This window comes from Alexandromys fortis, unplaced genomic scaffold, assembly GCF_014885135.2.
Source record: "Alexandromys fortis isolate MF-2015 unplaced genomic scaffold, M_Fortis_MF-2015_v1.1 scaffold_63, whole genome shotgun sequence".
NCBI lineage: Eukaryota > Metazoa > Chordata > Mammalia > Rodentia > Cricetidae > Alexandromys > Alexandromys fortis.
In genome coordinates, this window is record NW_026067953.1 from 7604927 (window position 1) to 7622848 (window position 17922).

Here is a 17922-nt window from a genome sequence, read left to right on the forward strand (position 1 = left end):
TAATGGACTACACCTCTGCAACTGTAAGTAAGCCAATTAAATGGTTTCCTTTATAGGAGTTGACATGGTCATGGTGTCTCTGCACAGCAATAGAAACCCTAAGACAGTCTCAACACCCTGCTTGGCATTTGGTGTGGAATAAACACCCAGGGTACAAGTGTTAACTCCTGCTTTTTCAGGATAGGGGTATTCCCACATTAATAGACTTCTGCTTTCTTAGTAGCTTTGGTGGTCTCTGAAAGTAGGGTCATCCTCCAAGATGCAGCTGCTGTACTCAAGGAGGCTCCAGATGCACAGAATGTTATTCACCAGTTCCCAGAGTATGGGTTCACTGAGTGGGGGCTCTGGAAATGCCCACATTCTTACATTCTAATGAGCAACACCTCTGGTGAAAGTATATCTAGGGAAGGACAATGCTGGCAGAAAATCACCACACAGCTTTCTGTGTCCACAACAATGCTAAAGTGTTCCTTGTGGACTTCAAGTGGCAGTTTATAGGTGCTGAAGGAATTGTGGGTACTAATAGACCCAGGGTCCATAGGGTCCGCCCTTCAGTGCTCACAAAGGTAGATAGCAGGAAAGATCTCCCTAAATGTCCTGGATCTCTCATACATGTCAAAGCAGAATGCAAAACAGGTAGATACTGTGTATAAGGATGCCTGAGTACATCCAGAATCAGGAGTGATAGACTAGTCTTTCAGGGGAGACTTCCTTTCATCATGCTTGCTCCCTAGCTCCCTCTTCCTGGGCTCTGGGGGACATTGGCATCATCCTACCTCCCTGAGCTTCAGAGCCTGCTGCAGGGCCTGCAGTCAAATCTCTCCTCCCCCCACACCTGCCACCAGGGATTTCTGCAGCTTAAAAGCTTAGGTGTGACCTCAAAAGTCATGTGTGTGCCCTGCTGATCCTTCCCTCCTCCCTGTGGTGGATCTGAACATTGTGGGTGCAGTGAACCCTCTCAGACTTGCAAGCCTCACGCACTTGAACATGGTCTGGGTTCTCCTCATCCTGGAAAGCCTCGGGAAGGGAAGCGGGAATGGCAACGCTCCAGCAGGCAGGCTCTCCTGTGCTTTGTACAGTCCGTGACTTGCTCTGGCCATCTATGTTCTAGCCCCTTCCACCCCCACACAAAGCCATTTATTGTTTCTCTTAGTTTCACAAGCCAAGGCTGCGCATCACCTGCAGCCATGGAGACAGAATGTGCGGGGATGTAAAATCATCAGGGGTACCACCTGTCTTATACAGAATCTGTTGGGATCATACACGCAAGGTAACAGCACCTGAGGTGCCATCAGCTTGCTAAGGTCACACAAGTCCTAGGAGACAGAAGCATGTTCCAAGACCTCAACCCAGCTCCTCTAAAGCCAATGGACACCTGAACACAGGACATGTCTGCAGGTCAGAGTTGTTCTTGGTGACAGGGGTTGACTGGTGCCATGCCAGCTTCTGAAGGGTTCAATCCTGCAGCAGGGAGTGGATTAGTCTCAGCCAGTAGCCAACTGGGAGGGGTGGCATGGCCCTCTGCCCACGCCAAGGAGTGCCATGCCTATTCACCAAGCCTTGTGTTTTCCACAGTAGATTGTCATTGAAGAAGCAGAGGGCCTTCAAGTTTAGGTGATGTAACCATGGTAGGTGGGTTGGTTTCTTTTCTGTTGCTGTGTCAAAACATCACGACTAAAGGTGACTTACAGGATAAGGGGGATGAGACTCCATCATGGCCCAGGACGCATGGCAGCAGGCCAGCATGGTGGCTTGGAAGCAGAGAGATCGCATCTCACCAACAAGCATGAAGCAGTGAAAGTGGAGGGGGCAGGGCTTAAATTCTCAAAGTCCATCTGGCATGATGTACTTCCTCCAGCAAAACTGCACCTCCCAAAGCTACCTAAACCGACCAACCAGGGACCCCGGGTTCAAAGGCCACCACCAATGGGGGACATTCCTTATTCAAAGCACTGAAGTAGATGACCCTGAGTCCCTAAATCCAGAATCTGAGTTCTCTCACCCAGTTCCTTCTCTGTCTAAGGCTAGTACATGCATAGCTCCGCACGTATATCCCAGTGTGTGAAAAGCTTCAGGTGGGCATGAGAGTAGGGGGTCACTGTACCCTGCAGCCTTCCAGCACGCACTTAGGGGTGCAGGGAAGGCAGCCTGACAAAGCTATTTATGTAACCCACAGCCCCATCATGGCCGGAGGCCAGATCACATGTCCTTCACCTCAGAAAAGCAGAGGTTTACTTTTATTCTCAAGATGCCCCCAGGAGTGTGTGGATCAGTAGCTTTCCTCACACTGGCTTGAGAATCAGGAGATGTCTTGAAAGCTCTCGGCAGAACCACTATCTAAGGGCTGTGCTGCGAAGCCCCAGAGGTTTCCACTTCTGGAAACAGGCTCCCGGCCACAGGGACGCAGAGTCTCTTCCTCTCCAATTTCCCATCTCCAAGTCGCAGAGGCAGACCCTTGAAATGGTAGCTGCAGTTCTTTAATAAGAAGTTTGATTAGAAAATAAAAATATAAAGAAGGGAATGAAGATATTTTTCTTTAAGTACTTCTTGCTTCAGAGTGAACGGGCAGGCTGTCTGGTACCTGGATAGCTGCCAGATGCCGCTTCTTGTCAAGTGAATCTGATGTTAAAAAGGGAGATTTTATAATGATCGTTATAAGCTTACGAGCTTAGGGCCACGTATTTCCAGAGCAGCATTTCTGTCTGGGACATCTATTGCGTGTCTGCTGTAGACCAGCTCTCCTTCCAGATACCCGAGGGCTGGCAACTGCGCCAGCCTCCGAGTAGCGTGAGATAGTACGAAGCGAGAAGGGACCGTTCCTCCGTTGGCTTTGGGCATTCTGCGGCAGATGGGATGTCACTGGGCATATTGTGTCAGTGTCTGAAGAGCTCCTAACGCCTCCTATTTTTCATTCCACCAGCAGTGTGTCTGTCTTGGACACTTGCAGCTGTCCCAGTATGTGTGACGTGCGGTATACTGTCTTTCAAGACACAAAGCAGAGCTCAGTCCCAGTCAGCTCTCAAGTACCAGGATGTCTGTGGCTAATCCAGCAACCAGAATTCTCCTAAAAGCTCCAGTCTGCCCCACACCGAGGTCTAGCTGGCCAGTCAGCCTGAAGCCGGGGGGCCCCTGAGCTCCTTGGTGGACCGTGGGTCTGCAGTGGGTTTGCAGAAGGTGCACTACCACCTAACACCCTGCTGTCTCTTCTCTTCCAGCGATCCACGAGTTCCCCACAGACCTGTTCTCCAACAGAGAGAGGCAACACGGCGCTGTCCTACTACACATCCTCGGTGTAGGTATCCTCAAGGGCCAGGAGCCACTAACGTTCTGACGCAGGAGCTGCATCTGAATAGTGTATAATGACCATAGAGCAGTGGTTCTCAACCTTCCTAAGGCCGTGAGATTTTAATACAGTTCCCCATGTTGTGGTGGCCCCCCAACCATAAGGTTATTTTGTTGCCACTTCATAACTATAATCTTGCTACTGTTGTAAATCGTAATGTAAAGATCTGATATGTAACCCCCAAGGGGGGTCACTCCCCACAGGTTAAGACCCACTGCCATGGAGTGTCTGAGTTCTTATTTACTCCTTGCAAAAATTTGAGATGAGAATAGACATTAGACTATCTTGCCCCAAAGACTCTTTTCCTAAGTGTCAGGTGACTGTGTCCAGTGTCACCTAGTATGTCCACTCCCAGCACAAGCACGTGGTTCTTTTCCTGTGCCTCACTTTCTAGTTTCATAAAACAGGAGTGATGGCCCTGCATCAGACTAGATGTCAACCGCATCGGGCATGGTGCGGTATGGGTCCTCTGTACGTGCTTGCTGCCATGGTTCCTGTGTTTGCTTTCCAATCTCCTCGTCACATTTCTTGTTCCCCCTTTACATTCAAAAGAGATCCGGCCCATTCAGGGTGGCTGGCCACAGACCCCTCCTCTCTGTGGTCAGACAAACTCTGATGGCAAACAATAGAGCAACTTAATAATAGCAACTTAAATAGGAATGAGGAAGTCAAGCCCAAAGTGTAGATTGCTGTTCTTGGACAGAACGGACCAAGCCAGATTTCAGCTCCCTGCCTACTTTTGCAAAGACTTGTTCGCTTGTTTGTGTATGTGTTCATTTATTTGAGATACCATCACCTATATCCAGGGTGGCCTCAAACCTCAGGGTAGCTGAGGATGACCAGAAACTCCTGATCCACTCCCCCAACCCATCCGCCCTCCCATATGCATCTCCCAAGTGCTGGGGATGTGCCACCTTGTCCAATTTACGTGGTACTGAGGTAAACCTCTGACCTTGTGTATGCTAGGCAAACAGTCTACTAAATGAACTACAGCCCCAGCCCCTATTAGGTAAAGTTCTTTATTAGAAGACAGCCACTCCGTTCATTGCTGTGCTCTCTGTGGCGGTCCCAAACTCACAGAGAGCCTCTGGCTCCCCAGTGCTGGGATTACAGGTGTGCGCCACCGCTGCCAGGCTTCTGTGGGTGCTTTTGGGCTCCAGTGGCAGGACTGAAAAGCTGCATCAGGGTACATGGTCTCTAGAGCCTAAAATGCTTTCTGGCCCTCGTGGAAACCAGCAGAAGACTCTGCTGAATGGTTGCCAGCAAGTGAGGCTGGTCATGGTCAGCTTCTTTTTGCTTCAAATCAGCCCCAGCAAATTTCCTCCTGCTAAGCAATTGGGCTGCCCAGTACTGTCTGCTTATAAATTTAAACTCAGAACCACTAGCTTTTTTCTAGAGGTAATTTAATTCTCTGGTGGAGAACAAGGGCCAGGAGATGACGAAGGAGTTGTGACTGGCATGATAAACCACTAATGAAAGCAGTGGCTAGAATGGGGATTGTGGGCAGATTTTGAACTGTGAGCCTGCGTATTATTTCTAGGATGGGGCTATTATCTTTCAGACATCCTGGCATTCACATTCTATCCCCTTTTACTAGGGGATGTAAGTTTGGCAAGTTTTCCCCCATAGTTCTGTGACTCTGCCCTATAAACAAAACCTTTATGGTTGAACCTGAGAATCAGTACCTCGGGAATTTGGCAAGAACCCTCCAAAGTAGTAATTACCAAGCTAAGACTGGAGGACGGAACGCAGACCATTATTTGATTTTTATGAATAAAGTTTTATTAGAACACGTGCACACCCATTCCAGGGCTGCTTTGGTTTTATAAGTGCAAAAATAGTAGTATATAGCAGAGACTGGTTGACCTACAGAGGCTAAAATATGACTCCCTCCCCCACTGCGTGTGTGTGTGTGTGTGTGTGTGTGTGAGTGTCTGTGTGTGAGTGAGTTAGTGGGTCTCTCCCTCTCCCTCCCTTTCTCCCCTTTACATTCAAATGAGACCCAGCTCTCTCTCTTTTGGGGCATGTATGTGTTTATGTATGCATGTATACATGTGCACACATATGCTTATGGAGGCCAGAGTTCCAGATCTGGTGTTTTGCTCAATTGGGTTTCAACCTGTTTTTTGAAATGGCTTCTCTCAACAAACCTGGGCTTAACAATTCAGTTAGACTGGTTGTTCAGCAAGCTCTGAGAATTCGCCTGTTTCCACATCCCCAGAGCTGGGGTTCCAGGCATGTCCCACCTCACCCACTTTTTACAGAGGTGCTGTGGATCTAGGCTCAGCTCCTTGTGTTTACACAGCAGCCACTTTGTCAACTGAGCCATCTCCCTGGCTCCTCTCTTCCATTTTTGAAATATAATCTCACTATGTAGCCCAGGCTGGCCTAGAACTTGCTATCTTCCTACCATAGCTGCCTGAAGGCTGACACTGTACGCATGTGCCATCCTTCCCAGCTCCGGATCTGGATCTCTTACTGTGTAACAGCACTGGGAGAAAGCACAAGCCCGTGTGGCCTGGATTTATGACTGCCTGCTGTTCAGCACTCTGTTTCCCCATGCTAGGCCTTGGATCCCTTGTCTATCAGGGAGAGAACGATTCTTGGTTGCTGGGGCTCTCCATCTGTGCTTCTGTCCGCAGCCATCACTGAACCCAGCTTTCCCTTCGCAGGCTCTCTACATGTTCTACGCCCTGGCCATCGTGTGTGATGACTTCTTTGTCCCGTCCCTCGAGAAGATCTGTGAGGTACGTGGAAAGGACCTGGGACCCTCCACAAAGCCCTGGGTGGCTAGGGGCGCCTGTCATATAACTGACAAGACCAGGAAGGCTGGGCTAGGACAGAAAGCACGACCATCCGACAGCCACCTAGTGCTGCACCGAGTCAGTGTCAGTGATGACATCCTGTCCTAAAGCTCAGCAGAAGCCATGGGCTCTGTGAAGTCACCCTCCAGCCATTATACCCTAGGAGCAGTGGTTCTCAGCCCTCCTAATGTTCTGATGCTTTAGTACAGCTCCTCATATTGTGGTGACCCCCAACCTTAAAATTCTTTTTGCTGCCACTCATGACTATAATTCTGCTATTATGAATCATAATGTAAATATCTGATATGGGACCCCAGAGGGGTTGCCACCCACAGGTTGAGAACCTCCGTTCTAGAAGCCATAAGGTGTGAGTCAAATCTGGCTAGCCAGGGAACAGGCAAGGCTGGAACTGGCTGCATTGGCACATTTCCCACAAACCATAGATGGCAGTCCCAGAGAGGACCTGGGTTGCCTAAGTGCTCCCCTGGGCGAACGCTGAGCCATGGTGACAGGTGTCCTCTCTGTCCCCATTTACATCGCGTTCTCCCTCCAGCTATGTTGCTCATTCATTTTCCCTTCCCGTACACAAGACCCCAGGCTCCCTCTCTGCCTTTCTTGTAAGCTTCTAATCTAGTAGGGAAAAAGCCTTTTGTTCTCAGTGCTTAGCATGTGCAGCCCCTTGGGGATTGGTCACCCCTCACCTTATGAAGTCTCCCAGCTCTTTGCAGCTATATTGTCAGGGTGGGGACAGATGTCTCTTAGGGACAGATGCCTTCCTTCAGTTCAGCTTGTTTCTGGGGAGCACCAGGGGAGCAGTGGGTCACCACACAGTAAGGAATGGCTGCTTTAGAACCTGGGTCCCCCAAATTGTGAGCTTGAAGAAGTGCTCTGGGTTTCCCCTTCCCTGATTTCCCCCACATGGAGCATGGGGGATTAGTGCAGAGGGTTTTTATCTCAAAACCCTAAGGATAGAGGTTGGGGGACAGTGGTCCCTACACGGGTTCTGTGTCTGAAAGCTGCCCCCATCTAGGAACCATGTAGCCATGGCCCCTAACTTAATGCGAGTTAGATCTTTTTCTCTGACAAGATAGCTGACATCATAATTTAAGGAAGAACACACTTGCTTAACTCATGATGACAGGGGTTTAAGTACACGCTGGCTAGCTACATTGTTTCTAGGCTGTGATGGGACAGACGCCCTGGGAGGGGGGATGTTGATGGAACAAAGCTGCTCCCCTCATGGTGGCCAGAAACAGAGACAAAGATGAATGTTGAAGACAAATCACCACCCCAGGAACACACTCCTAGTGACCCGGTTTTTTCTATAGGTCCCAAAAGTTTCCAGTGCCTTCAGATAATAGCATCAAAACTTTGACTCCATCTGTAGCTTAATCCAGATCCACTGATGAGGTCAGGGCCCATGGGATCCAGCCACTTCTCAAAGCCTAGCTCTGAACATTGTTGCACTGGGAACCAAGTCTTTAAGCCAGGAGTCTTTTGGGAAATACCTTGTATCAGACTAATGTATACTGAGTACAGATCCACACCCCTCCTAGGAGATAGCTTTGGAAAACCCTAACAGTGGGTTGGAGCCTTTTTGCTCTCTGGTGTTGAGAGAAATCCAAGGAAATAGGCTAGGGCCGCAGACTTTGAGGGCACCAGGTGCTGCTAGGGTTGCCTGTGGCCATAAAGACCGAGGGAAGAATAAGGTGCTGGTCTTAGTCCTCCTTTAAGAGCCTTTGATAGCAAGGAGCTAGAGGCAGGGAATGTCACTGCTGGGCAGAGGCCTAGGAAGGCTTCTTAGAGGAGGTGACGTTTGTCCAGGCTGGGGAGGTAGGGAGTATTTCAGCAAGCAAAGGGAAAAGGGGCTGAAGGGACAGCAGGCAGTATGGCCTCAATCCTGTGGGAAGTGGCTTGCAGATGCTCGGTAGGGCACCTGCTTCCTCTGCAGACTTTTCCCATTGGCGGCATTGAAGTAGGTGGATGTTGGGGAGCAGTGCTATGTCCCTAGTCTGTGTTGAGCCCAGAGCTCTGACCCTTCTATAGCTAGCTGATCAATGGGACTGACCCCAACCTTCCCGCAGGGCTCAAGAGCCCAGACCACCTAGGGCTACCTAGGGGTCCCCCATCTTCCATTTTGGATCAGAAGTTGGGCCTCCATGGCTGAAACATGGCCTTGCTGAGCAAAAAGCTCCTATCCTTGTCCTGGGGACAGACCCTCTGGATGTCTGAGACTCTGTCTGGGTGCTAGGTTTGCCACAGAGAAACATCCAGAATATAGGAACCAGGCATGTATTGGGGTTCAGATCCCACAGCCTCAGGACAGTCTCCAGACCCTCACTCTGTACCACTGCATACTTCACCTTGTCCTGACCTCTAGGGACCCACAGGTGGCAAACGCTAGCTCTACCTTCATGGTCCAGAGGAGAGGGTGAGCGTGTGTAGTGCAAACCCTCATCACAGAATCTGTTTCAACGAGGATAAAACAGATGGGGTCTGAGAGGGTGTGGCTGGCCCTGGAGATGCGGGCAGACTTTCTCAAGAGTTGTGGACAGCAATCCAGGAGTGTAGAGAAGGAAGAGAAAACAGATGGGTCAGGTTGGAAAGGGAAGTTGAAGTCTGGCAGAGGGCATAGGGTGTGTGCTTTGGGAGGAGAGGCTATGGCTGCAGAGCTGGGCTCAGACCAGCACAATGCTACTGAGAGCTTCCTGCTGCCAGCCAGTGCAGCGACTGTGTCTACCTCACCCTTGCCACACCCCAGTTGCCTGTGTCTGCTCTGTTTCAGAAACTTCATCTGAGTGAAGATGTGGCCGGTGCCACCTTCATGGCTGCTGGAAGCTCGACACCAGAGCTGTTTGCTTCTGTCATTGGTAAGGACGCTAGGCAGCTAGGACACAGTGCAGAGAGAGCCAGCTCTGAGACTCAGTTTCCCCCACCTGTAAACCTAAGGCATCAGGGGGGCAGGGAGTAGACGAGTGATTTCTTAGAGTATGGGGTTCTAATAGGTACTGGGCCTCTTATGAGATGAAAATGTTCTAAAATTAGATTATGACCTTCGTTGTAAAATTTTGTGGATCTGCCAAATGGCTGGACTGCATCGCTAGTGATGATAATTATGTCTCAATAAAGCTATTTAAAAACATGGGCTTTGGTCATTGAGATGTCTCAGCCAGTAAAAGTTCCTGGCATACAAACCTGAAGGCTTGAATTCAATCCGCTAAACCCAAAGAGAGAGCCCACTACTGAAAACTGTCCTCTGACTGCCACACATGTGTCATTTTACACACACACACACACACACACGCACATGCACACACACACACACCATACATATGATAATGATGATCATGATAATGATACACTTAATATGACTTAATGGCAAAACATAAGTGCATGGGAGGGGCAGGTTCCCAGGGCTCCACTGTGGCTTGGCCATTACCACTTTCTCATTCCAGGTGTGTTCATCACCCACGGAGATGTCGGTGTGGGGACAATTGTAGGCTCTGCTGTGTTCAACATTCTATGCATCATTGGAGTGTGTGGACTCTTTGCTGGACAGGTCAGTGGAGTTTTTTTCTTTGCCTGCTGAACCAGTCTCTGTAAGATGGGAGTGAGCTTCTCCTGAGATAGTTGGGGAGACAATGGGGACACCCTGGTGAGGCTGGTCATGTCACTTATCTACTTTCTCCTCCGAACCCACGTCCTCCCCTGTACACTGGCCTTGGAGCTCCTTCTCTTCTCATGGCTTGAGAACCTGAAAGGCTAGAGCCATGGTTGGGAACCTGGCCAGTTTATGGTGGGCATTTTCAGGCACTAGCAACAGCTGTTTAAGAAGGATCTCCTTGGACCGTGGTTGGAGTGAGGTCTTGGAGCCATCTGGGCTGCTTGCATCCTCTACAAACACAAGGCTAGCTGTGGTCAAAACCCATTTGACACGAGGTCAGAGTCTCAGGGAATGTTAGGCTTGCCTCACAGCGGAAGACCATGGCAAGGCCCTACCCTGCTCAGGGTGGCAGAGGTAGGCAGGCAGCTGATAGGCCATCACACACACGTGTGTTTGCCTTAATGGCCTGGCCACCCCCACTTTCTGGCTTCCCCACACCTGAAAACTTGACTTGGGTTCTGTTGCCAGCACCAGCGGTAGCCAAGAGCTAGCAGTAGCTGGGGTGGCACCCCTGGGCCCATCCTCCCTCTCTCTGGGCAGCTGGCCCAGTCCCAGCCTCTCAGCAACAGCAGCTGATGACTCCTCTCTGACCTGGCAGGTGGTGCGGTTGACGTGGTGGGCTGTGTGCCGCGACTCTGTGTACTACACGCTCTCTGTCGTTGTGCTCATAGCGGTGAGTCAGCCCTCACACCCAAGTGTTGGGTGGTCAGGGCCCCGTGAAGGCACAGGTGCCCTCCTGCCTGTCCTTGACCCTATGGCAGGAGAGGTCACAGCACAGATGGTGGAATGTGTTGACCCCACTGTGTTCATATTGGCCCCTCACACCACTTCTCACACTGTGCCTTCCTCTCTAAAGACCTCAGCCTTGGTCCCTGCATCATGGGATTAATTCTGATGCTTAAAAGCCTTGCACGAAACAAAATATCCAATGGAAGTTCAAGCGTGTATCCACATGAGGCCCTTCCAACCCTACATCTTCAGACCCACTTCTAGGAAGCAGGTTTCAGGTTGAGCAATAAACCTAAATACTCAGGAGACTGTGGCTGAAGGACCGTGGTCAAGACCATCTTCAGCAGTGTGGGAGGACCGTATCTCAAATTGAAAACTATAGAAATGAGAAGAGGCAGCTCTGTGGTCGTGGGCCAGCCCGGCATGTGCAGGAAAGGGCCTGTGTGCAGTAGTGCACAGTAAATAATAAGAAGCCAGTGTCTGGGTTCTGCGACACTGCAGAGCCGGGGAGGAGCCTCCTCAAAACCATCACAGCGGGCAGCCAGGAGCCCGGGACAAGAGAAGGGGTGAAAAGGCAGAGGAGCCAAAAGAGGACCCCTGGGGTCTGTTAGTGTGGAATGTGCCCCCCAGGCCCCAAGAGCTGGGGTGACATTGTGGCCCGTACAGTGAAGCACACTATCAAGTGTGTGACATCCATAGGGGAGCAATGTTGGTCTCTGCAGTGCTGCATGAGGACAGATGCCTGTGACACGCTGGATTTCAAGGAAATGTGTGACCATTTCTATCTGTCCAGACCCAAGAGTGTGACTACCCTTATATTCATTATCTTCTGCTTTGTAACAAAATTCCTCCAAGGCTGGGCATGGCTAGGGTGCACCTGCTGTCAAGGGCCAGAGGTATGGCACCTGGGAAGCTACAGCAAGAGGAATGTGAGTCCCAGGCGCTCTCGCTCTTGGCTGTTATATAGTGAGATGCTGTCAAAAAAAAAAAAAAAAAAAGTTCCCCAAACCAACCAGCTTAAGACAGCGAGCATTGACCCTGCAAGTGAGAAATCTGGGGGTGGCTGAGCTAGGAAGAGAAGGGTCTCAGGACACACAGTTGGGTGAGCCCCCTCTTCAGGAAGGCTGACAGTGGCTGTCAGCTGATACCAAGGCAGCAGGCCATCTCACGGGTAGCTGTGCCCTCACAGCAGAGGTGAGGAGGTCAGGTTACAGAAAGGCTGTGCCTTCCATCTTAGAAATGGCCAGCAGCAAATGAGCACCACCCTCCATGCTCAGACGTAGTTTATCAGTGGGACAACTGAGGCCAGCTCAGAAACTGCCCACCACACTCAGAAAATGACATGGTTAGGGGAAACAAAATACCTATGTGAAATTTCAAAAAAATAAATCCACAGTACCCTGAACATACCATAAATGGGCAATAAAAATAGCTCATAAGAGACTGACGTTCTTTGGGTAATCATTTTGGCAGACAGTCACTAGAATATCCAATGATGTCATCTGTTGCTGGTCCAGAAACTGCCAGCCCTCCACAGCAAAGGCAGGCTGGTGCCAGCATTTGGGGCTTGACCCCAGGGGTGCTGCCCCTCTCCCCAGATAATGAATTATTCCTCATAAAACTCGGAAATGGCCAAGGAACACTCTTCAGTCTTCATAAGAGTAAATTTCCCTGGTTGTGAATTAAGTATTCACTTTGAACACTTGGGTTTATACAATGAAGTCAAGGTCACTATTTTTCTGCTGCCTGATTTTGTTGTAACATGTTGACTATATATTTTATCTATTATATGTTTCTTATCCCAAGTGCGAAGAAAACTTCACAGTGTAGAACTGCCTCTGTCTCTTGTCCTCCTCACATTCTTGCTGTCATTGACTGTAAATGCCAGTAGCCCTCCTTTGGGCTCCATAAGCTAAAAATGTCCCTGTAAAAGCATCTCAGACTCTCCCTCTGTTGCGTGGCCTTCCTCAGAACTGTGGGTCCACAAGGCTCCCAATGATGTCTATCTAGGGAGCTTGAAGTGACTTCCTAAGGCAGGGCCCGTGTGTGCTGCCCATTGCCACAGACAGTAGACCCAAGTCCAGACAATAGCCCCTAGCCTCTTCTGGTACCACATATAGGGACCCTTTTGTTTCCATGGTCAGGTTGTTGGGAGCATCCCTGCCACCTCTTTCTACACAGAGCTGTAGAGTCCACCCCTTCTCTCTTGGCCACAGAGCATCCTTCATGGGTGCCTTGTCCCAGAGATGCTGGGTGGGATACATACTATGTGGAGTTGTACAGGGGGAAAAAAAGAACCAATAGGTAGATGAAGTGATAGGGAGATGTGAATGGAAAGACTGAGAGATGGGTATATGGACTGATGGATGGAAGAACAGATGAACGGATGGAATGAGCTCAAGTGGTCTTAGATCATGCCACCTGCAAGCTAGAGACCCAGGGAGCTCAGTAGCATAGCTCAGTCCTGGGCCGAAGGCTTGAGAAACCATGGCAGCACTGGCGTAAGTTGTAGAGTTAAAAGGCTGAACGTGGAAGGAGAAGGAATGGGGTCATGTTTACCATCCTCTGGCTGTTTTCCTCTGAGTCCTCAGCTAACTTGGTGGTGTCCACCCATAGTGAGGAAGGCTAGCTCCTTCCTTCTCAGTTCACTGATTCTAACGCCAGTCCCTTCCACGAACACCCTCGAAGTACCTGGGTACCCCTGAAGCCAGGCAAGTTGGCACTTAAGATTAGCCTATGTGTTGAATACTATTGTTGTCCCTCTACCAGCTATCCCCCCATGCACTCACCCTGCCTTCGTTTAGACTTCTGGACCTTGGAATTCCAAAAGGGGTTACTCTTTGTTTTTAAGAAAACTAGCCCCTAGGCCACACACATGTATGATATACATGTAGGCACAGATGTATAGCTATCGTCCCTGAATATTTTCTCTCCAATTTTAGCCACTTTATTCTCATAGCAGGGGAAGCTCCTGTCAGGTCTACCCCAGCAACTACCTAGGCTATAATAAAACATAGGCCGTCTCACTCGGGATGACCACACTGAGCCAGTGAGCATATCGGAGTTACAGTAGGTTCCCACTACAACCATCTCAGAGCTGCCATAGGTTCCCACTAAGGGAAGGTCACCTTCCATGGTGGAGAAACTAGGAAATACAGAGATTGAAGGCCAGTGTGTGTTAGATCCAGGCCTGGACTCTGCTTCCCTTGTAATCAGTGTATCCCTTTGTTTCCTTTGCTTTTCCAGTTCATATACGACGAGGAAATAGTGTGGTAAGTTTTTAACTGTTTTCTTGTTGTTGCTAACTGCCAGTATCTATGTGTGCTGGGTTGCCAAATCACTTTCAGATTTAGTTTTGCAAGCATAGATCTGCTAGCTTATGAAAGTGATGGGGCTTTCATTCCCAGAAGCCTTGTCTTTGTCCTGTTAGAGCGACAGAATTGTTTCCCCTAAGGTTCCTGCCCGGCTGCTATCAAGATACACATAAAACTAGACTAATGAGGGCACCCCCACTTCACACAAAGATAAGAAAGAGGGAGAAAGGATTTTTGTCATGGGTTTGTTTCTGGGAGGAAGAGGTCGCAGAGGTGCCCTGGCAAGGCAGTGAGGGAGGGACAGGGTCCCAGATGCCACCCAGACAAAGGCGTGTCATGCAGAGCCCTCCCTTGTGACTGGTAGAGGAATCAAACTCAGGGAAGGTAGAGGTCTTACTACAAAAATCAAGACGCTGGCAAATGCCTGCCTTACAAGCAGTGAGGGCCTGAGTTCAGATCCCCAGAAACCACACAAAAAAGGCCAGGTGTAGGGACGTACATCCTCATTCCAGCACTGCGGGGAGAGGCAGGAGAATCCCCAGGGTCCCTCTGCCATCCTGTCTGCCCAAATCAGCGCACTCCAGTTACAGTAAGAGACCCTGTCTCAAACAACAAGGTGGAGAATGACTGGGAGAAGCTCCCCAGTGTTGACCTCTGAGCTCCACATACCACACGCATATGAGTGTGCACTCGTATGTGTATATGTATGCACATGTCCAGACACATATACCACATGCAGACACATCAAAACAAGCACATTTTTAAAAATAATTTTTAAAAGAAAATACTTGTGATACTAAACAGGAGTTAGCTTTCTTTTTTATTTTTTTGTTTTTGGAGTTAACTTTCTTAAATTGAGATTCATGAAGTACAAACTTCTAAGGAATACGCTGATTCTTCTACCCTACTCCTTGTGGTATGTTGGCATCTCAGTTCATATGCCACACAATTGCCTTGTCATTGGCATCGTCCAGAATCTGCATTCTTCAGGTAGCAACTTCTGAGAACAGCAATTGCTTGACAAGAGTGACGTCATGCCCAGCACCCAGAGAGCCCCGGCTAAAGGCCACACCTGGTCTCATGTCTTCAGCTGTAGATGGATTGGAATGGGTTGTACTGAGATGATCTGTAGGTCCATTTCTGGTCCGTTAACTGCATGTTAGCAAGGAATGGGTTCCCAAAATGACTGGCCAAGCCCAGTATACAGAGGCTTCAGCACATTTTCAGAGAAGCAAAAACTGTGTAGCTTCTCAAGTTTGCGATCACAGACGCAACCCCACTCTCCACACAGTAGTTTGTGGCGTTGGGTTATATCCACAAGACAGCAGTAGAAGAATGTTCCAGAAAGACAATACCACACTATATCTGGTAGATGGCCCAAAAGGCTTCTGTGCCCCACCATGTCCCTTTCCCAGGGATTGTGCCTTCCTGTTCCCATAGCCTCTCTGGTCCCTGACAAGACTCTAGAGTGGGCCTAGATTCTCTTAAGGCTAAGACCATGAAATTTGGCATTTGGGGGTGACAGCTGGGAGTGGGGCTCTCCCTAGTCCTCTAGACTGCTATGATTGAGAAGACCCAAACCCAGCCTTCTCTCAGTTACCAAGACGACTCTCAATGACAAACAACCCTATTCTGGGGACAGAAAAGCGAGGCTATCCCACCTTGCCACTAACCTTGACCATGCAGCCCCAGCCTGCGGGTACCATGGCCTCCTGCGCTCTAACCACACTCTCCTTTATCTCTCCAAGGTGGGAAGGCCTGGTGCTCATCATCTTGTACGTGTTTTATATTCTGATCATGAAGTAAGTGGCCTCTCCCTTTCCCTGAGACCTGGAGGCACCCTTGCCTCCATATCCCACTTATGCCCTTGCTCAGGACAGGGAATGTCCTCGGTCCCACCTTTCAGTTTCTTTGGGGCAGCCTTCATTCTCTAGTGGACATGGTCAGGGCATCCACAGTGGGGAACTGGACCAGACACTGGTGTCGTTCTTTCCCAGGTTAGGGGACAATGCTGGGAGACTGATGTAGGGCAGAGAGATACTGCTTTCCAAAAACGGGTCCCCAGAAAACATCCATGTCCCTCCATGCTCTGGGAAGCTCCTCTGCCCCAGGGTATAACCACTCTTTTGCTGTTTCAATAAGTCTAGCAACAATCCCATCCTCAAGGCTCATCAATTTAACCTCTGTCCCAGGCTTTATTAAATGCCAACTGTCAACCCACTGCTTATCTCAGCAACAGATCCCCACTCCTAATTTTGGGGGTGTATTCTGGGTTGGAAAACCTTGAGCCACTTGGGAAGCTGCCTGAATCCAAATCACCGTAAAACTACCCATGAGGAATACTAGACAGCCACAGAGATGAAGTTCTGACACATGCTTCAGTGAGAACGAACCTTTTAAAGCTCACCAGATAGAAGCAGCCATTCCCAAAAGGCCAATGTTACATATAATTCAGTGTTCACAAGGTATCCTGAAGGGTCAAGTCCATGTCACATAGATTAGAGGTCAGTGAGAGGCTGGAGTGATGGGGACTGATTAGCGGGTGCAGGCTTGCTGTTGGGATGATAAAAAATAGTTGGGGAATTATTAATGATAATTGTATAATATTAAGTATAATCAATATCATCAAAGTTCTTAGGACATAGGAAATAGCTATAGTGATAAATTATATATATATATGAGTATGTATAATACATATGTATTTATGTACATATGTATATGTGCATATGTGTAATTCTACCAAAAAATAACGATTTATGAATATTTATGAGCCTAGCTGCATGCAGGTTTCTCTTCTCTCAAGTGATTAAAAAGAGAAAACCATGGGTATTATGAGAGTCCTCACCTTTATATAAAGCATCATATTGTATAATTACCTCACAAAAACATATTTTCTAAAATGGGAAAATTTAAGTGTCTAGCAGCCCGGGAATTCTTTAGTGACTGCCGTCGACAGCTTTTTAGTGACCAGCCAGCAGCGGAGAGATGAAGAGCCACTGTCTCCTCTCAGAGGATGGCTGTACTGGCCTTGAGTGACATGGGAGGGAGATGGTCACCAAGCAGCCCATTTGAGCAACAGTTGCTCTCTGGGGAGGGAAAAGGTGTGGTGGGGATGCCACCTTCGAGCCTGTCCTGTCAGTAGGGCTGAATTGCTTTTTTTAGGATAAGCTCTAAGAAGCATTAAATGCCTTGGCTGTAAGGCCTCTGACACCCCGAGGAGGGCACTCTAGCCCAGTAGAAGCAGGTGCCTCCACACTGCACATGCTCCCAACGTTCCTGCTAGAAACCTCAACTGGACAACCTTACTGGTTACCATGTATGCCCAGCAACCTGTGACTGTATGCCTGGTGCCCCATGAATCTGGTAGGGTGAGAACCCCTCCACTGCTCTGACCTCCTGCCTTGCCTGACTCACAGGTACAATATGAAGATGCAGACGTTTTTCACAACCAAACAAAAGAGCATTGCAAATGGTAACCCAGTCAGCAGCGAGCTGGAAGATGGTAATGACCTCTATGACGGTAGCTATGACGACCCTTCTGTGCCATTGCTGGGGCAAGGTAAGGCTGAGCAGACAGGAGCTGTGGACCCTTGTGGAAGCCACTCTGCAAACACACACACACACACACACGCACACGCACATGCACACACACACACTGTCACCATAAACCTTTAGTCCTGAACACCCCAAATGAGGAAAGAAGACCCATGTTTGAGATGTTACTCAGATCGACAGTTCACTTAGATGAGAAAGATCCAAAGGGGGAAATCCCATTTAAAAAAAAAAAAATACATGAGTTAAATCACAGAAATTTCCCCATGCTTCCAGAGGCAGGTGGGAAGTCCGATTGACTTTAGACATGCAATGTTGTTGCCCAAGAGAAAAGCCCAGAATAGGAAGCTTAAGTGGTAAAACCTGGGCCTCCCTGTGCATCTCAAGTGCCAGGCCATGTCCCTGGGAAATTCATCCTGGACAGTGTCACCTCCTAGGCTTGTGAACACTTGCCTAAAGGGACAACCTTGGAGCATCACAGCAGCCCAGCTTATCCCAGAGGCTTGCTTGGAGGCC

The 17922-nt window shown here is 49.1% G+C and overlaps 1 protein-coding gene across 1 annotated transcript in view; it reads left to right on the forward strand.

The window, feature by feature from the left end:
- Nucleotides 1-17922, forward strand: part of Slc24a4 (solute carrier family 24 member 4) — a 139478-nt gene that overhangs the window by 80631 nt on the left and 40925 nt on the right. The window contains exons 3-10 of the mRNA XM_050151462.1: nt 3216-3292; nt 6016-6090; nt 8933-9017; nt 9603-9706; nt 10410-10484; nt 13787-13812; nt 15603-15656; nt 17271-17413. Of these exons, the coding sequence (XP_050007419.1) occupies nt 3216-3292; nt 6016-6090; nt 8933-9017; nt 9603-9706; nt 10410-10484; nt 13787-13812; nt 15603-15656; nt 17271-17413 (639 nt within the window). The remainder of the gene's footprint in view (nt 1-3215; nt 3293-6015; nt 6091-8932; nt 9018-9602; nt 9707-10409; nt 10485-13786; nt 13813-15602; nt 15657-17270; nt 17414-17922) is intronic.